Genomic DNA, 25,208 nt, shown 5'->3' with positions numbered 1-25,208 from the left:
TGGTCTGTTGCATGTTTCGTGTTCTATGTATTGGGACAGAGCTTGGCTTCTGGGAGGATTTGCGAATGAAAGGGCTTTCTGCAGCACTGCTTGTCTAAGCAGGTCAGGCACTCTTGATTCTCACATGAGGTTTTTGTCCAGGATGAAGATCCAGGGACCGAAGTAGGGGAAGGGACAGATGAATGGGCCCAGTCCAAAGCCACCGTTAGACCCCCTGACCAGCTGGATTTGACGGATGCAGTAAGTAAGCAACATCCTACCCTCGCTCCTTCCACCTCCTCCAGCCTCAGAGATGTATTGTGCCCAGAACCTAGGTTGTGAGATGTCTGCTGACATCCAGGGGAATCATCAGAGGGGCTGGGGGGCCCTCTACATTTGACCCTGTTGGCATTTCTCTCCCTTAGGAGCTAAAGGAGGAGTTCACCCGGATTCTGACAGCCAACAACCCACATGCACCCCAGAACATCGTCAGGTACAGCTTCAAGGTAAGTCATCCTCTCTGGGGCAGGGGCCTCTAGGTGCTTCTTGCCTTGGTGACTTGCTGTGTTGCAAAAGCCTCTCAGCTCTCATAGAGATCACCTTTAAAATGAGGTCTGTGGCTGGAACCCTGAGATTGTACATGGAGTTTTCCAGAGATTTTGAAGTCTCTTGATGAATCTCCCTTCATTCTCGCTAAAGTGCCCTGCAGAGCCACTCTTTTCAGGAATCCTGAAGTGAATAATTTGGTAGGAAAAATACTTTTCCAGTGTATACAGTGTGTTTGTCACTAACATCAACTATTGGGTCTCCAGAAGCCAGCGTGCCAGTGTCAGGTCCTATATTAGAACTTTTATATAGGATATCTCATTTAATCCTCAGGTTTCTTTGATATAGGAACTATTTTTATCTTTATTTTATAGAAACCAAAGATAAATTAGATAAAACAAATTACAAAAGTCACACAGCCAGGATTCAAAGCAAAATTTGAACTCGTTTGATTGACTCTAAAGCAACATTACACTGCTTCTTTAAAAAAAAAGTATACATATATATACACATACACATATCTATACATACAGACACACACACACAGAGTTTTGAATATATAATAGAAATCTAGAAACCCATGGTACTAATTTTAAGAGTCAAAAGAGCAATGAAAATACAATGGAAATTAAACCTCCCTCTCCTGTCCCTTCCCTTGGGGACAACTACTATTAGCAGTTTCTTTCTCTTCTTTAAAAACAATTTTATTGAGATATAATTTACATATTGAGATAAAATCGCCCATTTATTTTTTTAAAAGATGGTATTTAGTTTTTAATTATTAGTGTTTAAGAATTTTATGATATTTGCTGAATTAGCAGATATTCTCTAGTATTAGAAAAATATATTAAAAGATCATTGTGTCTTATCCAGTCAATCATCCATTTTAAAGTGTATAATTCAATGGCTTTTAGTATATTCACAGGTTATGCAACTATCACCACAATCGATTTTAGAACATTTTCATTTCCCCCAAAAGAAACCCCATACCTCTTAGCTGTCACTCCCCAGTCCTCCATTCCTTCCAGCCTTAGGCAACCACTAATCCATTTTCCAGCTCTACAGATTTGCCTGTTCTGCCAGATTCTCTTTCATAAAAAGAGAATCAAACAATATGTCACGTTTTGTGACTGGCTTCCTTCATTTAGCATACTGTTTTCAAGGTTCATCCATGTTGTAATATGTATCAGTACTTCATTTCTTTTTATTGACAAAACAATATTCAATTTCATGACTCTACCATATTTTATTTATCCATTCATCAATTGATGGACATTTACATTGTCTCTGCACCTTGGCTATTATGAACAATGCTTCTATGAACATTCATGTACAAGTATTTTTGGCCATGCTGCATGGCCTGTGGTATCTTAGTTCCCTGACCAGGGATTGAACCCAGGCCCTGGCAGTGAAAGCACTGAGTCGTAACTACTAGACCACCAGGGAATTCCCTTGTGAACTGTTTTTTTAACACACTGCTTCTTATCCAAGACTGAGTAGTCAGCCCCCTCCACAAAGAGGTTAGGACAAATCCAGCGTATTTCTTGAGAGGTTCCACTCCTGAGTTGTTCTAATGGCATCCCTTAGGCAGCCTGTAAAGGGGCAGGGGATGGGATGGGCAGAGAGAAGTTGCCTCGCCCCCCTGAGCTTATGCTGGAGTGTGATACACTCTATGGGCTCCAGTTCTCCTGACCTCTGAAAGAGAGTCTCTTTAGGACTCAGTGTGCCAGCCATGGGAGGCATGCTACAGGCAGAGGATTGGTGTCAATGCACCTCTCTTGGCCCCTGGGAAGCTCAGTTATTAGAAGAGATTCCTGTGAGTCAACTGTCAGCTGGGTAGCCATAGACTCCCAGGCAGGCTCACCTCATGAAACCTTCTAACAGCCTCCGAGGCCTGCCTGGCGTCCTCCCACAGAGCTGGCCTCCATCTCATTGGTCCTTCACTGAGATCCAAGAGCTTTAGGTCTCCAAAGCTATTACTTTCCCTTGAAGTGCTGGCCTGAAGAGGCAGATGGTTCGGATCTAGGCATGCCTCTCCTCCTCGCACAGAAACAATGGGATCTGAATTCCATCCCTAAACTGAAGAGGAAGGTCCTAGTCACCACTGGGGACAGGACGACAGTGAAATCTCAAATGATACCTATATGGATAATTTATTCCCGTGGGACCCTCCATCATCATCATAATAATAGCTACTATTTTTATTGAGCACTTACTATGCATCAGACTCTGTGTTAATAGATTGCTTTCATTATTTTCAATACTCAACTATCCTGCAAATTAATTATTATCCTCATTTTGCAGATGAAGAAATTAAGGCTTAGAGTGGTTAAGCCCAAGATCATGCAGATAATAGGGAGTAGAATCAAAATTTGAATCCAATTCTGCCCACATCCGTAGATCATGCTCTTAACCACTGCACTGTCCCATCTTCCCATCCATCTGAGTTACTGAGAGAAGAAGAGCTTTGTGGTGACTTTTTGAGGCAGAACATCCCAGTCTGTGTGCAGAAATAGTGATTCTTGCAGTCCTCCAGGGATAGCTGTGTCTGGTACCAACCCATGGGTTGGTTTCCTCTCTGGTGAGTTTACCCCAGTGTGCCATACAAATGTAATAATTTTCTCTATGACTTGCAAAGGGTTGGAAAGAACTTTTTTGAAAAAGGAAGTGACCCCTGGTCTCAAAGTCAACTTTAGGACCAGGATGCTGATCAAAGAGGGGGCAGCCTAGGGCTTCCCTGGTGGCGCAGTGGTTGAGAGTCCGCCTGCCGATGCAGGGGACACGGGTTCGTGCCCCGGTCCAGGAAGATCCCACATGCCTCGGAGCGGCTGGGCCCGTGAGCCATGGCTGCTGAGCCTGCGCGTCTGGAGCCTGTGCTCCGCAATGGGAGAGGCCACAACAGTGAGAGGCCCGCATACCTCAAAAAAATAAAAAAATAAAATAAAAGAGGGGGCAGCCTAGAGGAACAAAACTATAGGCTCTATGAAAGCAGGGATCATATCTGCTTTTGCTAAGCTTTGTATCTCTGGAACCTAGAATATACTTGACACATTGTGTCTATTCAAAAATTATTTGTTGAAGAAGGAATGAACCCAGTTGCCTGGGCAAGTGCCTTGTGTGACTTGACAAGTGCCTAACCCAAATCTTTTCTAGATTTCTGTGATCCTCTTGTATGGAACAGGGGGACTGGGGACTTGGTGTCTCTGAGGATCTATCCAGCCCTGGCATCCATTAAATAGAGTGGAGAAAAAGCCAGGCCAGGTGTGTTTGATGACTGTTTGTGACCTCTCTGAGGTCTGGTTAGACAGGTGAGACAGGATCCCTTGGCATGGATGTAGGAGCCAGTGATAGGTATATCCAGAGCTGCTCAGAGTTGGAAGAATGTATTTTAAAATATGTCTTTGACAGCTACATATAAACTAATAATGAAATTAAAACATTCTCTAACACCATATATAAAAGGAAACTCAAAATGGATTAAAGACCTAAATGTAAGACTGGAAACCACAAAACTCCCAGAGGAAAACATAGGCAGAACCCTCTTTGACATAAATTGTAGCAATATTTTTTTTTTTTGGATCTGTTTCTTAAAGCAAAGGAAATAAAAGCAAAAATAAACAAATGGGATATAATTAAACTTAAAAGCTTTTGCACAGCAAAGGAAACCATCGAGAAAATGAAAAGACAACCCACTGAATGGGAGAAAATATTTGCAAATAATATGACCAATAAGGGGGTTAATATCCAAAATAATTAAACAGCTCATACAACTCAACATTAAAAAAACAAACAACCCTGTTAAAAAATGGGCAGAAGACCTGACTAGACATTTTTCCAAAGAGGACATGCAGATGGCCAACAGGCACATGAAAAGATGCTCAACATCACTAATTATCAGGGAAATGCAAATCAAAACCACAATGAGATATCACCTCACACCTGTCAGAATGGCTATCATCAAAAGACCACAAATAACAAATGTTGGTGAGGATATGGAGAAAAGGGGACCCTCGTACACTGTTGGTGGGAATGTAAATTGGTGCAGACACTGTGGAAAACAATATAGAGGTTCCTCAAAAAACGAAAATAGAACTACCATATGACCCAGCAATTCCACTCCTGAGTATATATCTGAAAAAACCAGAAACACTAATTCAAAAAGATATATGCACCCCAATGTTCATAGCAGCACTGTTTACAATTGCCAAGATATGAAAGCAAGCTACGTGTCCATCAACAGATGAATGGATAAAGGTGTGGTATATATATACAATGGAAAACTACTCAGCCATAAAAATGAAATTTTGCCATTTGCAACAACATGGATGGACTTGGAGGATGTTATCCTAAGTGAAATAAGTCAAACAGAGAAAGACAAATACTGTATGATACCACTTAATGTGGAATCTAAAAAACACAACAAACTAATGAATATAACAAAAAAGAAGCAGATTCACAAATATAGAAAACAAACTGGTCGTTACCAGTGGGGAGGGGGAAGGGGAGAGGGGAAATATAAGGGTAGGGGATTAAGAGGTACAAATTATTAGGTATAAAATAAGCTACGAGGATATATTGTACAACACAGGGAATATAACCAATATTTTATAACAACTATAATTGGAGTATAACCTTTAAAAATTGTGAATCACTATATTGTACACCTGTAACATATCATATTGTATATCAACTATACTTCAATAAAATTTTAAAAGAGTAATGGAAATAAAAACAAAAACAAATGGGGGCTTCCCTGGTGGCACAGTGGTTAAGAATCCTCCTGCCAATGCAGGGGACACGGGTTTGAGCCCTGGTCCGGGAAGATCCCACATGCCATGGAGCAACTAAGCCCGTGCACCACAACTGCTGAGCCTGCACTCTAAAGCCTGCGAGCCACAGCTACTGAGCCCACATGCCTAGAGCCTGGGCTCTGCAACAAGAGAAGCCACCGCAATGAGAAGCCTGCACACTGCAACGAAGAGTAGCTTCCCCCTCGCCACAACCAGAGATAAGCCCGCATGCAGCAACAAAGACCCAACACAACCAAAAATAAAATAAATAAAATAAAATAAATTAATTTTAAAATAAAAATAAACAAATGGGACCTAGTGAAACTTAAAAGCTTTTGCACATCAAAGGAAACTATAAACAAGACAAAAAGACAATCCTCAGGGCTTCCCTGGTAGCTCAGTGGTTGAGAGTCCGCCTGCTGATGCAGGGGACATGGGTTCGTGCCCCGGTCCGGGAGGATCCCACATGCCGTGGAGCGGCTGGGCCCGTGAGCCATGGCCGCTGAGCCTGCGCGTCCGGAGCCTGTGCTCCGCAACGGGAGAGGCCACAACAGGGAGAGGCCTGCGTACCGCAAAAAAAAAAAAAAAAAAAAAAAAAGACAATCCTCAGAGTGAGAGAGAATATTTGCAAACGAATCAATGGACAAAGGATTGATCTCCAAAATATATAAACAGCTCATGAAGCTCAATATTAAAAAAACAAACAACCCAATCTAAAAATGGGCAGAAGATCTAAATAGACTTCTCTCCAAAGAAGACAGATGGCCAAGAGACACATGAAAAGCTGCTCAACCTCACTAATTATTAGAGAAATGCAAGTCAAAACTACAATGAGGTATCACCTCACACCAGTTAGAATGGGCATCATCAGAAAATCTACAAACAACAAATGCTGGAGAGGATGTGGAGAAAAGGGAACCCTCTTGCACTGTTGGTGGGAAAGTAAATTGATACAGCCACTATGGAGAACCTTATGGAGGTTCCTTAAAAAACTAAAAATAGAATTACCATATGACCCAGGAATCCCACTACTGGGCATATACCCAGAAAAAACCATAGTTCAAAAAGACACATGCGGGCTTCCCTGGTGGTGCAGTGATTGAGAGTCCGCCTGCCGATGCAGGGGACGTGGGTTCGTATCCCGGTCCGGGAAGATCCCACATGCCGCGGGGTGGCTGGGCCCGTGAGCCATGGCCACTGAGCCTGCGCATCCAGAGCTTGTGCTCCGCAACGGGAGAGGCCACAACAGTGAGAGGCCCGCATACCGCAAAAAAAAAAAAAAAAAGACACATGCACCCCAATGTCCACTGCAGCACTATTTACAATAGCCAGGTCATGGAAGCAACCTAAATGCCCATCGACAAATGAATGGATAAAGATGTGGTACATATATACAATGGAATATTACTCAGCCATAAAAAGGAACGAAATTGGGTCATTTGTAGAGACGTGGATGGACCTAGAGACTGTCATACAAAGTGGAGTAAGTCAGAAAGAGAAAAACAAATATCGTATATTAACGCATATATGTGGAATCTAGAAAACTGGTGCAGATGAACCAGTTTGCAAGGCAGAAATAGAGACACAGATGTAGAGAACACGCATATGGACACCAAGGGGGGAAAGTGGGGTGGGGGTGGTGGTGGTGGGATGAATTGGGAGATTGGGATTGACATATATACACTAATATGTATAAAACAGATAACAATAAGAACCTGCTATATAAAAAAAATTTTTTAAACAAAAGAAAAGCATAAAAAGTCTTCATGAGAACTTAAAAAAAACTTTATTTCATTTGCTTTCTCTTCTTTAAACTGGCAATGCAATGAAAACTGCAGGTTAACTGAGGATTTAGTAAGTTATAATTCTGTTAATAGATGGACTATCTTAGGCCTTTAGAATAAAGGCAGACTGTATTCTGATTCCAGCCGTTTCAGGGACCCCTGGTCTGACTCAGCCCCTTTCTTCTTAGGAAGGCACATATAAGCTAATCGGCTTTGTGGACCAACTGGCAGTTCACTTCAGCCAAGTCGGAAACCTGATCCCCAAAGACTCGGATGAAGGACGGCGACAGCACTACCTCGATGAGTTAGCAGCAAGTAAGCTTCTGGGGCTGCAGCCTAGAGCGTGGTCCCCTTTCTCTGGTCACTTTAAGGAGGAGATGGCTAAGCCAGAACTTTGCAGAGCCTCTTCTTACATAAGACTAACAGCTGGCTGTCCTGGGTAGGTCTGGGAGCTAACCCATGAGGCTCAGGCCAAGGAGAACCCTGGGGAAGGCGAGCTCTGAAAGGCAGAAATCAAGAAAGCCTTACCCCTCCATGGTATGGGGGAGTGGGCTGGACTTTGAGCTCAACACCAATATCCTACCAAGGTTCTCAGGAGTTCGCCAAGGTGGTGACTTCAGAAACAGAAATCCTTGAAGAAGAACCCAAGGAAGCTGAAGCTGGGAGTCAAACAGATGTGCCTACCGCTGAGGTTCAGTATAATATTGCTCTCCATCCCACCCCTTTTCCCCTCCAGCTATGGCTGGAGGCTTCAGGGGTGACTCACCGGGGCTGGGGGCTGAAGGTGAGAAGTCAAGAGACCTCAGGTGCCAACACCTCTGGCATAATCACTCTCTCCCACTTCCATCCTATCCCAGGACACGACTTCTCCCCACTCCCCATCCTGCACCACCACCTTCTCACAGCTGAGTCCTGGTCCTGTGGCCTTTCTTTCCAGGCACCTGAGAAAATGGCCGAAGAAGAATCGATGACTCCTAAGCAGCCCAAGGAACGAAAGCTCACCAACAAGTTCAACTTCAGTGAGAGGGCCTCACAGACCTTCAACAACCCCCTCCGGGTAGAGCAACCCCCCCTGCCCCGAGCCCCTTCCACTCGCAGCTCCACACTGTGCATAGCGGGGAGGGAGCAGGCCTGACCCCGCAGCAGCAGCCCTCAGCCTGGCAGGCGACAGGGCGGATGGAAGAGTTTTGCTCTTCCGAGGGAGCTGGGAGCATGTGTTCAGGTCCCAGTAAGTCATCCAGGCAGGAGTTCAGAGGGAGTAACAAGAAGGCTGGATTGCTCTACTGAGAGCCTGAAACTTGAATTGGGCCTTGAAGTGAAGGTCAGGATTTGGGGAAGGAAGGGGAGGCCAGAATGTGCCAGGGAGTCAAGATTAGGAGCCAGTCTGACTGAAGTTGATGGTCTCCGTGGTAGACTAGCTGGTAGTTCCCTGGCTCATAAGTGTGGAGGACCCTGAGTACCAGGCTGAAAGAATCTCTCAGGGTTTCAGGTGAGAGACTTACGTATGTTAAGGCAGTGTTCTCCACAAATCAACCTGAAAGGAGGGCAGCAATCTACAGGGTGGGGTTTCGGCGGCTCCTAACCACCCTCTGTAGTCCCTAAGCTGACGTTCAGTAATTTGGGTGATACACAATGCGGAGGGGGTGCATTCCCCTGGTGGAGTCACAGACCCAACTATTAGGGGGAAACCTTCTCAAGGTGAGGAATATTAGCCCAATGGCCTGCCAGGGGTTGACCTCTGGTCCAGCATTGGAGGCTGGCCGAGGGCTGAGTTCTTGCAGATCTGTTCATCCCCCTCTTGGAGTTCTTCCTGGTTGAAACTGGCACAATCAGCCTTCACTGCCCCTACTTTCTAGCTTAGGCTTCTTCTGAAGGAGCCCTGGATGGAAATTTTAGGCTTTCACCATGTCATTTTGTCCTTTGCCCAGACCATTCTTTCATTCCCCAGTGCTGTGTCCCACCCCTTCCTCAGCTCCAACAAAAATGCTTCTCCTGCGGATATACCATTGGGTTAAGTGAGAAGGAGTTGAGGGCTTTCTGTGGGTCACCTGTTGTCACTGTTCTCTAGGACCGAGAATGCCAGATGGAGCCTCCTCCCAGGACAAACTTTTCAGCCACAGCCAATCAGGTGAGACCCTGGGCCAATCTAAAAGCCATCACTCCCTCCCCCTCTGTATCCTTGTCTATCTCCCTTGGCAACAAGGGAGACTGGCGTGGTCAAGGATCCCTCTGGAAATCTGCCCTCCTCATCCACCCACCTCCCTGCTCCTTGTCTAGTCTCTGAACTCCAGGCACATGAGACAGTAGGTCTCCACCCAGAGAGCTCTATATCAGCCCAGGGCAAGACTGCCCAAGGCGGAAACAGGTATGGCTTCTGGAAGTTCCTGCAAACTGGGAAAAACATTCATTCCCCCAGATTCTCTACAGCGTGTGGCACCTCACGGCTGACTCTGAAGTGCTAGCACTCTGACCCTGCCCATCCAGCAGCCTTCAGTGTTCCTGCAGACACTCCTTCCGCCTCAAGTCCCACTGGATAGCCATGCTGATTTGGGCAGGATATGGTGCCAGGTGACCTGAGCTCAGTGCCCAACTCTGCTGCTCACACTGCAAGATCCTAGGCAAATCATGTCACCCTTAATGCCTTAGTCTCTTTCTCTGCCAAATGAGGATGACAACAGCCTCACAGGGTTGTTGGAGGGCTCTGAATAAACACTGAAGTACAGTGCAGTGTGGAGAACTGGCCCATGGGTGAATTATTCAATGTAAGGTGTGCCTATCTGGCCTCCAGGGAGCAGTGACTGTTCAGATCTGGGGAGCACACAGTGCGGCCGGGGGCATTTGCCCAGCCCCAGATCCATGCTGCTTCCTCTGCTACTATCCTTGGTCTTCTCTTACTGTCAGAGACAGTTAGCAGGGGTTCCCTTACTTTTGGTTATCTTTTATGCTGATAAGTTTTGCTCAGGGCTGTAGACAGCCAGCCTGAGCCAATACGTTTATCCCATCCCTACAGGGGGAGTCCTTTTTAAAATTTCCTAGTTCAGAGTCTCATAAATCCCTAAGAAAACTGTGAGCTAGCTGATCTCTGCCCACTTGTTCTGCCCTAGTGGAGGTGGTAGGCTGGAACGATACTGCATCTCCAGCTGACAACTGAGCCCCTGGGTTGCACGGTGGAAAGCCCAGCCCCAGGGTGCTCTGAGAGCCCCTTCATTCCTGTCCTAGAGCTGACAGTTAGCAGGGAAGACAGACACTGAATACATAATTAAGGTGGGCCAAGTAGAGGATACTATGAAGACCTGTGACGGGTTGAAGATCGACTCCTCAAGCCCTAAAGGCTGAAGAGGAGCTGGCTGGGTGGAGGTTTTGCCCTAAGATGATCCTTCTCATCTCTCCCTTGCCTAGTGGGAGATCTATGATGCCTACATGGAAGAGCTTGAGAAGCAGGAAAAGACTAAGGAGAAGGAGAAGACAAAGACTCCAGTGGCTAAAAAAACGGGGAAGATGGCGATGAGGAAGATGACAGCTATGGAGTCCCAGGTTTGGTGAGGGCTCCCATGGCTCAGTCACAGAGAATGACTGAGTGGTACCTTGGCTCCTGGGTAGACAGAAGCCTGGCTGTCTGTGAGGACTTCACAGACACTTAAGGCAGGATGCTAATGATACTTATGAACAGTTCTTTCCTTGTGGGAAGGTGTGAGGAGAGCTATAACTGCCTCTGGCATTCCACAGATCACCCCAATTTTATATAGGTCTGGAGGCTAGAAGGAATTCAGGATTGTTAGGCTAGGGGGCAACAGAAGACATGAATGTTATTAAAAGCCTGATGTGCACCCTGGAAGAGCTTGGGAGTCTTCCCACGGCAGAGTGGCATGTGAGGATAAGGCACCACCTCCCTGGCCAAAAGTTCATGGGGTTTGGGAGGGTGATTTTCTCTTGGACCTTCAGTCTTTGGGTTTACTTGCACTCAATTCTTCATGTCCAGGAGCCAAGTCAGAGCTGATCACAGCTGATCATAGAGTCCAAGCCAATGGGTATTGAAACCCTGCATTGGATTTGCCATGAAGAGCTATGCAAGAGTCATAATAGAGGTCATGGTTGGGAGCTCACTGTGGGTGTAGCCAGCATAGGTTTGGAGATCATCATGGAAGTTAACAGTGATAGGTCACTGCAGGGAGGGTCACCACAGGGAGATGCTGAGGGGCCACATTTGTCCCTTCAATAGAGAGAGAGCTGGGTCAGGAGCCAGAGTCCCATTACGGAGATCAGGATGAGTTTGACGTGCAATGGGGAGGGAAGGACAATATCCACAAGAAGCCAGGGTCAAGTTCAGCACCTCGGAGAGCTCCCAGACAGCTCTCAGGGAAATGGTTCTGCTCCACTCCAGAACAGAAGCCAGATCGTACTCTTCCTTTGTCTGAAGTCTGTCCACTTCCACTCAATTCCATGCCCGTGAAAAGTCACATTTTAGGGGAGGTTTGAGGGTTCCCGGCCCTGGCTGCCCAATTCAGTTTCATTTAATCACAGAGCAAGCGCTTGGTGATCATGACCATGCTGAGTACTGGAACCCTGAGGTGAAAGATAAGTCCCTGCCCTGAAGGTTGCCCTGTTCAGACCCTTCACTTTCCCTGCACCGTTCCCTAGAGGTTAGGGGCTTCAGAGGGGCTGTTGGACTGGGTCCAGTTTCGCTTGAAGGTCCATCAGGGGTTTGGCTATGGGCTCTGGCTCTTAACTGCAGTCACCAGGACCCACAGACCAGAAGAGAGATCCCTGTGACTGAGACTGAAAACTGTCCTTGGGTCTCAGCCCTACCAGAGCTGGTGTCTAGGGAGGCAGGACCACACTGGGTTCTTCCAGCTTGGCTAACATGAAAGGCTGTGATGCAGGCAGATTCCAGCCCTCTGAACCAAGAAATACAGTGGAACAGGACACTGGGGGTATAACATAGACAGTTAATACTTTAGTATTCTATTCAACCTCCCCCCAAGGGAACTGATCTCTAACTGGGAATCCCAAGTACTGGGCAAGGCTATCTGTAGAGCAGATTGGGGGTGGCAGTTGCCTTCCCCTTTGCTGAGGCCCAGCACATGAACAGAGTGATACCCCTTTCTCAGAGACCCAGATCTGATTAGGTTGGTATAAAATTCAAGTGTGTGGGAGGAGAGAAAGCAGAATAACTTCATGATACTCTGTCAGAAGGTCTACAGTGGTAGATCTCAGGTTTCTGTCTCACTAATGATTTGGGTAAATGTACAGAAATGAATGTAAGTTTGTGTTATCTGAGAGATTAAGACAGCGAAGGGGGAAAGGGCTCAGAGGCCACAAGTTTAGTCAGAGCCAACAAAGAGCCGTGTCTGCTCAAGTAGCATAGTTTCCGGAACCATACTCTCTCCTCAGAGCGCATGTGGATCCCTGAGTCTCCCAGGACCAGGAAAGGGTGGTCAGGCTGGGTAGGAACTGGCTCTCTGTGTGGGGCTGAGAACACAGGCCCTAGAGTCCACAGATTTGAGTGTACATCCTGGCTTTGCTGTGGAGCTGGATTTTTCTAAAACCTGTTCCCTCATCTGTAGACAGCCTAATGATACCTGATTTGCAAGACTGTCGTGAGAACCCAAGATAATATATGCACAGCCCCTAAAATAGTACTTGCTTGATACTGGTTGACAGGTGGTGGCTGTTAATATGCCATGCATGGCTGATGGAACTGGGAGGGTTCGCCTGAAGGAGTGCTGACTCGAGGAATGAGGCGCTGTCCTCCTACATCAGAGGACCTAGCATCTGGCACACAAGTCTCTATGGCTGGAGGACAGAGTTAGGACCATGGGTATAAGACCCAGGGAAGTAGGTTTCAGCTAACAGGCTGTCTTACCGTACAAAATACTGCCTGACTTGGGGAGAGGTGTTTGCCAGGAAGCTGCTGAGGGGGAAGGATTCCTGCTTTGGGTCAGGGAATAGGGGGTAGTGGCTGCGACCAGGTGAACTCTGAGAGTCGTGATTATAAGACTCCAGTGAATGTCCTTGGTCAGTTTTCTGAAATAAGCTTGGAGTCGGTTTGAAAACTGATGAGAGAGTCTCAAAGGCAGTCCCCCATGTGTGACTTTGTAAGTAATCCCCCACCACACTGGGCCGCATGTTTCCTCTGACACCACCATCACCGTCACCACCGGGCACTGGGCTACTAACACCATGGTGCTTATTACATTTAATCCTACAACGACCCCATGACGCAAGTGGCATTATCCATCCCCACTGTATCAGAGTACTCTAAAACACAGAGATGAAATTTACCTAAAGTTGCCACTCGGCTCCTAATCTGTGGGATGGGATGGGGATGCAGGTCCGTGTGGTCCCAGAACCCGTTCTCTTAACCACTGCCTGACACTGTCAGTCCTGGGAAATCTCATCTTTGAGAGCCATGGGCCTGGCCCTCTGGAGCCCCTCTGGAGGGCTGTCCACTCCACTGGTTCATTCCTGCCACCTGCCCTAAACTCTTTAGGCCCTTCTTGCCAGCCCCAAACTCTTTGCTCCTCTTTTAACCTGTTAAATGGTTTACGTTATGGAATTTCACATAATGATGATCCTGTTTTTTTTGTTCAGAATGAGTCATTTTCCCCTGACATGAAACTTCATGCTTTCTCCTTGGCCTGGGCCGTGGACAGGGCCCTGGGTTAGGAGTCAGTTCTGCCTTGTACTCCCTGTGTAAAAGCGGGTCTCTTTCCTCTCCCTGGGCCTCGGTGTCCTCCTCAGCTCTTGACTAAATAAGTTGGACCAGAAGATCTCTGAGTACTTTAACAGGAGCCCTTGTTGCTCAGGCTGGTGAAACTTCTGTCCCCACCAAAGAAGTCTCCTACCTACCCTGTCTGCTGTCCCCTCCAATACCCCTCCTGGGCTCTCTTCAATGCCCTGTCTTGTGCTCAGAGATACGCCTTCCCCAGGATAAGCTCAGGATGAAAGAGCAGGAGGCAGGCTCTGCTCAGGGGCCAAGTATGGCAGTGCAGACTCCTTGTGCCACTTGTGAGCTGGGCATTCCCAGAAGAGGATGTTGGGGAGAACTGGGCCTTGAGGCACAAAGAGATACCTTTACAGAGCTATCTGGGGTGGGTGGTGTCAAAGAGGCATCGCTGAACCAGTTGTAAGTCAGGGCTGTGGCTCAGGGCACGACCTTCCAGATGCTGGCTTAGGACCTGTGGCTCCTGTATCTCCACAGAGTGATGACATCATCAAAGTGACCCAAGCTGCTAAAATCGTGGAGCGGATGGTCAACCAGAACACATATGATGATGTTGCTCAAGGTGAGACTTAAAGTGCTGGCAACTACTATTATTACCTGTATTAAAAATCCCTCATACAGGGGCTTCCCTGGTGGCGCAGTGGTTGAGAGCCCGCCTGCCGATGCAGGGGACACGGGATCGTGCCCCGGTCCGGGAGGATCCCACATGGCGCGGAGCGGCTGGGCCCGTGAGCCATGGCCGCTGAGCCTGCGCGTCCGGAGCCTGTGCTCCACAACGGGAGAGGCCACAACAGTGAGAGGCCCGCGTACCGCAAAAAAAAAAAAAAATCCCTCATACAAAATGAGTATTTGAGTGTCCCATGCTAGGTCCTACAGGTGCAAGGGGAGAAAAAATAATCCCTTCTCTGGATGTCACTAGGGAGGTAAGGCTTAACACAGGTCAAACAGGAACAATGGCGTAAGAAAAAAATGGGTGTGGTGATGAGATCTGACAATGGTGCAGCAAAAAATCTGCACATTAGTGATTTAATAGCATCTTTCTAACAATCCTGGGAGGCGGCAGAGCAGAGATTTTTATCCCTTCTTCATACACGACAAAGCTAAGGCCAAGGCCACCTGACTAGTGAAAGGCAGAGAGGACCCAAACCTAGGTCTTAAGCCACCTAATTCTGTGCTCTGTTCTCTACTCTGTCCAGCTTAGGGACCATATAAGTGATAGAACGCAGACAGAAACTGCTCTGGGGATCGTCAAGAATGGAGGAGGGGAAGTGAGGAGTGGCAGCAGTCAAGGAAGGCTTCAGGGAGGGCTGAGCTGGATGCCAAGGGATAAGCAGAGTTTGAGTGGGAGATTAGCAGAGGGCAGGTGTGCTGGGCAGGAGACAGCACGAGCAGTGACTCAGTGGTGAAAATGAATTGGAAAGGACTCTGGGAACAAGGGGCAGCAGGCTCAGTGACCCCGACAGGGGCTCTGTTGGAAAGTGGTGAGAGTTCAGGCTGGAGAAGTGGTCGGGGCCACTTAAGAAAGGGCCTCGAATGTCACGCAGGGAATCTGAGCTTTCTCTGCAGAGAGTTCAAAGATACTGTCCAGGCAGGGACACAGCCCGAGGAGAGCAGGGCTGGAGGAGCGTACCACTGGGCAGAATACAGCAGCAGAGGCGAGGGTGAGGTTCTGGTGTGGGTAGAGTGGGCCTCACTGCACCTTACCCAGAATGCATCATCAGGGTTGGAGAAAAAGGTGCAGTTACAACAGTGAACAGCAAGCACCAGCCTTCCCTGGGAATGGCCTATGTACCAGGCGTTGTGCTGTGCAGTTTACATGTATTATTCTATTTCATCCTGACAGCCACACTGTCAGGTGAAAACCACTATTATCTCCATTTATAGATGAGACGTTCAGGCTGAAATGTCACCACTTGTTCGAAAACACAGCTAGTGTGAGGTGTGAGCGGCACAATCAGGACTCGAACACAGGCCCCCTGGACCCATAGCCTAAGCACTTTAGCACGAGGCCACAGAGCCACTGAGCTGGAAGAGACATTTCAAATAAACACTCAATAGGTCTATGTGAGTGATTAATTAGTGACGAGGTGAAGAAAGAGATTGATTCAGAAACGCTTAAATCCTGGGGGCCTGGGAAATTCTGGTGTCTTTGACAGAGCCAGGGAAACGGAATCCTTCCCATGGCATGAACAGCACATTCCCAAGTGGCTTGTATTTCCCTAAGAGGTTGTGCATTTATCTGGAGCAGCTGCCTCCCCAGAGCTGGCAGCTCCCCACTGCTGGCTGGTCTCCTCTGCTGACAGCCCAGGGCTCTTCTTGGTGACTTGATGCTCATTGCTCACCCATGGGACAGAGAAACCAGGGCTGCCAAGACCAGCAGCCTAAACAAGCCCCCTTGTTATCATTCAGGCTGGAAAACGACCTTGAGTGCTTTTCAAAGCTGTCAAAGTACACGGCAGCTGTGAATGAATTTGTCACTCACACAGCTTGGCTTCCTGAAACCCAGACTCTGCAATCAGCCCACCAAAGAGCTGCAAACATGATTAATATCCATGGAGAAACTGGCCTCGGTGAACCTTTTTCATCTATGAGAACACAGTCACAGAAAAATGCATTGAACCTTGATTTTTTAAAATTGCATACACTTCTCCCTTTGGGAAGAAGTGAAAACAGAGAAGTGTTACCAATTAATCTCCTCTCTGAAACGAAGTCTTTTCAAAGATAGTCTGAGCTCAGGGATCTCTGATGTGATCAAGGCTCATGCCTCTGACCACTCTAATCTTTTTTTTCGTCTGAGCCATTTTTGAGGGCTGAATGTAGTCCCCAAACCTCGAAGTGTGGGGCATTGTGAGAGAGGCTGGGGCCGTGCCTGGGCATGTCCTTGACCACGTTGGATAAGAGGATCATTTTCTAATGGGTTGGAAAGAAGACCGAGAACCATTTCCCTTCTGTTGATCTATTTTGTTGCCTTTTTTGAACAGTCATCAGGTGTCTGCTCTGTGGCTGGCCCCTGTGCTAGGGACTGCGGGTCCAGAGATGAAAATAACGTACTCCCTGCTCCCCAGGAGCCGTCTGCCGGAGGGGGGAGACAGGCAAAAGCATAAAGAGAGGCAACGCTGTATGACACACGTTTCAGCAGACGAGAGGCAGGGCTGGGACGGAGGAGGAGATGAACTCTGCTCAGCAAGAAAGTGAAGGCCTCACAGAGCAGGGGGAGTTTGATCTGGATCTAGAGTGAGTGGGAGTTTTCAGGAGGAGCAGGACATTTTAGACACTGTTTGATACAGAGGGTAGGTGAACAGTTGGCTGGAAATGACATGGAAGTAGTGGCCAGGAGCCTCGGTTTGACCAGGGAGCCCCTGTGCAAGGGGAGCCATTGAGGGGCTTTCAGGGCAGTAGGGGAGGTGGTTTATTCTGCAGAATGTGGACTGGAGGAGCGTCCGGAGGTAGAGAGACCAGCTAGGAGGGTGGCGTAAGAGTCTGGGTGATGGCTTTTGGGGCCTGAACCTAGGAAGTGGCTATAGGTCTGGAGAGAAGTGAATGGACTAAAAAGATAATCAGGGCTTCCCTGGTGGCGCAGTGGTTGAGAGTCCGCCTGCCGATGCAGGGGACGCGGGTTCATGCCCCGGTCCGGGAAGATCCCACATGCCACGGAGCGGCTGGGCCCGTGAGCCATGGCCGCTGAGCCTGCGCGTCCGGAGCCTGTGCTCCGCAACAGGAGAGGCCACAACAGTGAGAGGCCCGCATACCGCAAAAAAAAAAAAAAAAAAAAAGATAATCAGAAGGAAAACATGAGAAATGATGGGAAAAGATCAGTCAAGGTTTACCAAGATTTCTGGTTTAGACAAGTACAAGGATGGAGGGGGCTTCTACCTAAGTTAGAGGAAATGGGAGGTAGAGACAATTTAGGGCAGGAGATGAACTTGAGCTCAGAAGACCCATGAGGGGGCCAGGCAGCTTCACTCCAGCGGGGCTTGGCCGTGGATATGAAGATGGACAGACCCGGAATTATTATCCTCAAGGACATAGCCTCTTTAGTGTAATTTACCTCCAAAAACAACAATGACAGTAACAACAACATTGTAGAGAGCTTACTCTGTGCCAGGTATTTTTCTAAGTACTTTACATATATTAGCAATTAATCCTCACAACAGTCCTTTGAGATAGGTACTATTACTATTCCCACTCTGAAATACAAAGAGGTTAATTGTTTTGGCCAAGGAGGTCCAGACAGAAAGTGGCAGTCCCAGGGCTGACTCAGCCTGTGTGTGTTTAAGATTTTAAGTACTACGAGGATGCTGCGGACGAATACCGGGACCAGGAGGGTACGCTGCTGCCTCTCTGGAAGTTCCAAAATGACAAAGCCAAGCGCCTGGCCGTCACCGCCCTCTGCTGGTGAGTATAGACATTGCGAAAAACCTGGAATCCCTGAGCGCCTGCTGCATGCCAAGCCCTGAGCAGGGCGCTTCTGCCGCGCTTAAGCACTTTGAAGGTGACGCGTAGCATTACGGAAAAACGTGAGACTGGGATTCTTATGGGATCGTCCCAGGTCTCTAAGCTCAACAGTAGATGTCTACAGTGCAGTTAAGGCACCACTGTACAGGGGAGAGCCATGTCCATTTCCTGGGCCAAGGGGTTCTTATTTCTTTTGCAGGAGTCCAAAGTACAATGATCTGTTTGCGGTGGGACATGGCTCCTGTAAGTAATCCGGTTATTTGTTCATTTTCTCACTCAACCAGCAAACACGAAGTACCTACTCAGTGCAGAGCTCTTTGCCAGGTGTGAAAGATACAAAGATGACTAAGTCTAGCGCCCTCAGCGTGCTCACAGTCTAATGGAGAAGACCCACTGTCATACTGGTAATTAGTGCTGGATGAAGGAATATGCCAAAATGAGCCTCGAAGGAGTTATTATGGTAAAGGGAGCAGTATATGCAAAGGTCTGGAGGCATGAGCGATATGGGAGGAAATGAAGCTGTAGAGGGGGCCAGGGTTAGCCCCCAAAGGGCTTGGTAAGCCATTCCAGGAAACTTGGACCTTCTCCGGAGGAGAAAACACTGAAGGAATTTGACAAGGGCTGGGACACAACCACTGCAGGGGGGATTTGCAGGCGTGAGACTGGAGGCTGGAGAGCAGCTAGGAGACGGGGGGGCATCCCAAGGAGAGATGGCAGGATCTGAACCACCAGCGTGGAGTGGAGATGGAGAAGTGGATTTGAGAAGGATGAGAAGGTAGACTGGACCAGAACTGGGGAGGGATTTGGTGGTGAGCCCTGAAGGAGGAGAGTTTCCCGAGCAGGCCCTGGAGCAGGCGGGGTGGGGAAGGGGGGCAAGCACTTGATGTTCATCACTGGCCCCGAACCCTGGGAGACCACCGCCTTCCGGGATGCTCCCGTCCCCGCCAGTTTCCATCACCCCACAGCAGGAGGCAACACGGTGGAAACCGTGTGGCACTTTGCTTTCCCTTCGTGTTCCTTGGTCCCTGCAGAAGCCCCTGCCTCTGCGCTGGCCTGGGCGTTCCCTCTTCCTAACGGGAGAGGGCCCCATACTTCGCGCTAGCTGCAGCTCCCTAGGCGAACAACATGTTCTCTGGCTAGGAGGATTAGCTTATGCGGACAGAAAGACCTTCCCATTCTCTAAGCTGATGCTGGCTGGCAGGCGTACAAGCTCCTGGTCTCTGCCCCTCAGACCGCCTGTCGGCCCAGCCCATTCTTTGACCAGTGTCGGGGAGGGAGGGGAGGGCCAGGAGGAGTGGGTGTTTGTCATTCCTCTCAGGGAGAAGCCCTTGGAGCTGCGCCCAGTCTCGTGGTCTGGGCCGCCTTTGAGGATGCCCTAAATGCCCGCTTTGTGTCCCCACTCCTGAGGATGGGCTACTGCCAAGAGGGAAGTGCCCACCCCCTCTGGCAGGGAACTAGCACATTCCTCCCCCTCTGCTGCAGCTACTGGGCAGGGGGCTGAGCAGGCCCGCCCAGGAGTGGGTGTGGACCCGTCTTTGAGGCTGATCAGCCCAGGCTCTCTGCCCAGGACTGAGGTAGGGATGTGGGCTGCTCCCCAGCAGGTGGGAGGAGAAACTGCTTCAGCTCTAGCCCTATCCTCCTCTCGCCGAGGGCCAGGGGGGGCGTCAGCTGGTTGGGGTCATATAGAGGTTGTCCATGGGGGCAGCCTTAGCCAGGAGCGGTGGAGAAGAGTAACCCACCCCACAGGAATCGATGGCCCCAAGCCCAACAGGCCCAGAGGCCTCCTCTGGGCAGGCACACACCCAGGAAGGGTCTCTTTGTCCTTTGTTGGCCACATCCACGTCCCTGGATGGCACAGCTATCAGCTGCAGACCTTCTGGCTGGAGGGTCACTTCCCAGTGGTGTGACCTCGGGCCAGAAGCTGCTGTCAGCCTTGGTGTTTTCACTGGTGACCTGGAGAGGCTGACACCTGCGGGCCCTTTGTCCCAGGGCCGTCATGAGACATGCGTGGAAGAAAAGCAGCAAATGTGCCCCATGAGCTCTAGGAACCACTCTCACATAAAGGACAACCATTGCTGACTTGTCTGGCGTTCTGTCTCCTAGCTTTCCTGCAGGACCCTCCGGGGCCCTGAGCAGAGAGCGGGGGCTATAGGGACAGAGGGGTATCAGACAAGGCCCCTACCTCTTCTCTTAGAGAGCTGGGCCCGGCAGCGGCGGCGGCGGTGGTATTTGCTGTCACTGGTATGGGAGCTGTTGACCAGTTTTCCAACGGGCATCTATTCTCCAGAGCCTTGTACATGTCAGCATCAATCTGCGGAGGCCTGAGCAGAGCCAGGCTGGGCTGGAATGCAGAGGGGCCCCTGCATTCACTCCTGAGGCCACCCCTGGGAGTCCCATGCTCTCAAGTGCCCAGGTGCCTCCCTGGAAGAAAGAGGGGCAAAGCTGAGGCAGGCAAAAGGTACCCTAGTTACGGGACGGGGTCATTGTGAGGGGCAGCTGGCTCACCAGCGTCCATCACACTGTCTTTGGAAATTCCCAGCAGCCAACCTCCCAGTATCAGACTCGGCCTCCTGTGGCCAGACTCTAAAGTGAGAATTTGGGTTTGTTGTTGGGTTTGACCCTGATGAGCTCAGCCCAGGGCTCCTTTTGCCTGGAATTCCCAGATGTGGATTCTCTGACCCAGCCAAATAAGACTTGGGCTGGGGTAGGCATGCACCCTAGGAAGGACTGGGGCCAAGGGTGGTCATCTGGAGCCAGGCCAGGAGCAAGCCGGTGAGGAAAAGAGCCCGGGCAACTGCCTGCAACCGCACAGAAGCGATCACACCCGCCTCCCCTCGTGGCTGCTGGGTACCAGATGGTGGACATGTCAGGCTGCATATAGGGCAGAGACTGGGGTGCCCTCTAGGGCCAGGCTCCATGTCTCAGCAGAGTGAAGAAAGGCTGTCAGCAGGTGAAAGCAGATAGAGGAACACTGGAAGGCAAAGGAGGTAGTCTAGGAAGAGCTGGCCCACGGGGCAAAGCTGGGATGCAATTATATCAGTGCACCTGCTGCACTGAAGGGGCGCTTTCCAGCCCATTAGGCAGTTCACAGCAGGGAAATGGGGACTCCTCGTGATCCACTGGGCAGGGATGGTGGAACACATCCTAGACACTGTGTGGTCCTGACTGGCTATCACACAGGAGACAGGGAGGAAGCCTCCCAGCAGGACACATCTTAGAAAGGCAGAAGAGCCAGCTGTCCCTCAGCCCAGCCTCTGAGGGACAGCACCCTCAAAAGGGGCCAGAGTCAGGCCTTGAGTCCCAGCGCTAAACCCATTCCCACTCTGCCCCACCACCTCCTGGCCGGTCCGTCAGCCTGCCCAGGCCAGGGATGCACTTGTAGGGATTTAAATCTTTCCTGATCATTTATTTGTCAGCTTCACTAATTAAGCAGTGTTAATTTCATTTACTGAAAATGGAAATTCATCCACCTCATTTCTCCCTGTTCATCCTCCACACACAAAATCCATCACTCCTCAGCTGCAGGCTGTGTAAAATTTACAGGACTAATTATGTTGTCAGGTCTCTTTGTAAATACAGTCCATAAAGGCCACTGTGCTCACTGGGTTGTAGTGCAAGGGCATTCCCATTGTTAGTTTAATTACTGGTTAGTTATTTAGGTTCTCAAATGTTTGCCTCATTTTCCCTAAATCAAATTAAATGTCCCGCTTGATGTATTCTGTCTCCAAGGCTGTGCTCTTATTTCTCACACTGTTTAAATATGACTTCTAATCAGGTGAGAGCTCTTGGAAAAGCCCAGCTACCTGGAAGGCTGGATCCAGCCTGGCACCACGGTCTGTGGGCCACACTGGAGGTTTGGAACACTCTAGCACTGATGTACTTTCTTGGGGGCAGCCTTGGGCCAGTCCCCTGCCTTTGGAGACTGAAAATCCTAACCCAAGGGGCATATCTGTTCCTGGAGTCCAAGGTGGCAGGGCTGGGCTGTGGGAAACTGAGGGAGGATTTCATTCTTGTCATCAGAAGAGCTGGGGATCATTGCCTCTATCCCCCTGACTTCTAGAGGGATTGCTTCCAAACCACCGCAGAAAAAGGTACCATCACAGGCCTGCAAGCCTGGTAACCGCCCAGCTGTGAGACCAAAGAAGGAGCCCAGAGAAAGTGACAGGGACACCCGCAACTTATTGGATAGGGAATCTTACAAGTCAGAAGCAAAACGTCCTGGAGCAACACCCACACCGTGTATGGCAGACTGCACACAGGACATGGCCACAATCCTTGCTGCTGGGGGAGGAGGCTACCATTTATAGGGGGAATTGGCATCAGGTTGTCTCATCAGTCGCCAGGGAAACCAGCAGCTGGGGCAGGGGGCAAGCACGTAGGTAGTTACTGATTAAGTCCTATGATTAAGAGAATTAGATGGTCATGGGAGTAAGGTGTAGGTGAAGCAGGGACTGGTTGATCAGGGGATGCGCAGAGAGCAAGAGAACAGCCATCCTGAGTGGCCTCTCCCTCTGATTCCTAAAAGTAGAGTTTGGGTCAACCTTCCCTGAGAGCCTACTGTATTAGTTTCCTATTGCTGAAGTAACAAATTACTGTGAACATGATGGCTTAAAACAACACAAGTTTATTATCTCACAGTTCTGGAGGTCAGACATCTAAACTGCGTTTTGCTGAGCAAAAATCAGGTGTCAGCAGGACCATCCACTTCCCTGCCTTTCCCAGTTTGGAGGCTGCCCATATTCCACGGCTTGTGGCCTCCTTCCAGCTAGCAATTGCATCATTGCGATATCTGCTTCTGTTGTCACACCTCCTTCTCTGACTCCCCTGCCTCTTTCCTTCCCTTATAAGGACTCCTGTGATTACACTGGGTCCACCCGGATAATCCAGGATAATCTCCCCACCTCAAGGTCTTTAATTTAATCACATCTACAAAATCCCTTTTTCTGTGCAAAGTAACGTATTTATGGGCTCCGGAGATTAGGACATGGACATTTGGGGGGCATTATTATGCCTACCACAGCCCCCTCCGAGTGCCTTTTTCATGCCTTAAAAAGGGAGTCATTAAACAGCTGCTGCCTTAGAGTCAGTTCTGGGCTGGATTCGTTTGGGAGCCACAGGAAGAGAGGAGGAGGCCTGCTGACCGACACTGTCTTGGTATCGTTGTCTCTGCAGCTTGGCATCTACTTCCCTCTGACCACTGACCTGGCTTTAGCCAGATGCCCCAACATGCCCTCTGTCTGCCTTGCCATCCCCGAATCCTGAGCCAAAGCCCAGGCTTCTCCTGACAGCCAGAACTCTCCAGAGTGATCTAGAGCTCTTCCTTGTAGGGCAGGGGTAGAGCTGTGAGGCGGAGGCCCACACTGGTGATTGCCAGTCCAAGAAGGCATCCATCCATGCTACTCACTGGGCACTACTCTGCTAGGGCCCTGGCAGAGAGAGCTGAGGGCAGTGAGAGCTTTGGTCTATGGTGGAATTAAGCCACCCGTCCCCTGAGACCATGGCTTTCTGAGAAGCACCAGATCAGGCTCTATTAGGGAGTTGATTCTCCTCCCCCAAATCTCGTGGATCATTGAAGGTCAGAGTCAGGGAGGCCTTAGAGATTATCCAGCAGAGCAGGGTTAGCAGGAGGCAACTCTCTCACTGGAGAGAGTAAGCCTGCTGGGCCACGCCAGGGCAGGCTCCCTCACTCCATCCTTTGGTGGCAGGCTAAGGAAAAGACCTGCTCACAGCCACCTGTAATAATGCGGTACAGGTAGAGGAGTTCGTGGGGGTAGGGTGGGCACTCACAGAGGAGACGCTGAACGGTCTAGAAGGCTTCCTGGAGAAGGGCAAAAGTGCAAAGTGGAGCTAAGGCCAGGCCAGCGGCCCTCTCCCCCTGTCTTGGAGTCACACACCACGTGGTTTCTCCTCCCCACCTCCCCTCCGCCCTCCCTCTGTCTTTCTCTCCCTTTCCCTTCCTCTATTCCTCTTTCCCTTTCACCCAGCCACACATACTCTCTGAAATCCTATGGCCTAGAATAACCTGGAATTCCTTCACTGGCCCCAGACTTCAGGGCTCCTGCCTCTTTATGTAATGGAGTGTGGAGTCGGGGGCTCCCATCTGTGTCACTGGGCCCTCCGGTCCTGCTGTGGGGAGCCAGGTAGTCTGTGGGATTCAGGACAAAGTACCCCAGGGCCCAGGGCCCAAGGCTCTGTGAGCCTTGAGCCTGATAGGATTCTATCTCTCACTGGGAACTGAGGTGCTGTAGGTGACCTTGATGCCAATGTCTTACTGGGACTGCTGGTGACCTGGCTGGCAGCATCGTACTGGGAATGATGGCAGGCTGGGCGATGATGTCACTAGGACTGCTGGTAGCCTGAGCAACGATATCACGTGGAGACCATTGGTGGTCTGAGTAGTGATGTCATTTTAGGACTTCTAGAAGACAAGATGATGCTATCATGCTGGCACCGTTGCAGGTTAGGGCAGTGATGTCACATTGGGCACACTTAGAGAGTGGAACAGTGAGGTCTCATAGGGGGCTGGAGATGGGCATGAGAAGATCATAGAATAAGACAGAGTGGAGAGGAAGCCCCAGCCGAATGAGAATTTTTCTCTGCTTTCCTGGTGAGGTTTGGCAGACAAAGCCTTGAACTGGAATTCAGGAAACACATGGTCTAGCCATGATTAGAAGCTGTGATCTTTTTTTTTTTTTTTTGGCTGCATTGGGTCTTCGTTGCGGTGCGTGGGCTTCTCATTGCGGTGGCCTCTCTTGTTGCAGAGCACAGCCTCTAGGTGCATGGGCTTCAGTAGTTGCAGCATGTGGGCTCAGTAGTTCAGTAGTTGTGGCGCATGGGCTCAGTTGCTCCCCGGCATGTGGGATCTTCCCGGACCAGGGATCGAACCTGTGTCCCCTGCATTGGCAGGCAGATTCTTAACCACTGCGCCAC

At 49.5% G+C, this 25,208-nt stretch overlaps 1 protein-coding gene across 1 annotated transcript in view; it reads left to right on the top strand.

The window, feature by feature from the left end:
• The window catches only part of DNAI1 (dynein axonemal intermediate chain 1), a 60,772-nt gene that overhangs the window by 19,398 nt on the left and 16,166 nt on the right, over positions 1-25,208 (top strand). Inside the window, exons 3-12 of the mRNA XM_004275104.4 lie at positions 142-240; positions 405-485; positions 7,288-7,414; positions 7,687-7,790; positions 8,037-8,156; positions 9,168-9,227; positions 10,499-10,633; positions 14,301-14,385; positions 18,101-18,218; positions 18,478-18,521. Coding sequence (XP_004275152.1) covers positions 142-240; positions 405-485; positions 7,288-7,414; positions 7,687-7,790; positions 8,037-8,156; positions 9,168-9,227; positions 10,499-10,633; positions 14,301-14,385; positions 18,101-18,218; positions 18,478-18,521 — 973 coding nt within the window. The remainder of the gene's footprint in view (positions 1-141; positions 241-404; positions 486-7,287; positions 7,415-7,686; positions 7,791-8,036; positions 8,157-9,167; positions 9,228-10,498; positions 10,634-14,300; positions 14,386-18,100; positions 18,219-18,477; positions 18,522-25,208) is intronic.

Source organism: Orcinus orca, chromosome 6, assembly GCF_937001465.1.
Source record: "Orcinus orca chromosome 6, mOrcOrc1.1, whole genome shotgun sequence".
Classification (NCBI taxonomy): domain Eukaryota; kingdom Metazoa; phylum Chordata; class Mammalia; order Artiodactyla; family Delphinidae; genus Orcinus; species Orcinus orca.
The sequence above is the reverse complement of the archived record's forward strand: the minus strand, read 5'-3'. Positions and strand labels throughout refer to the sequence as shown.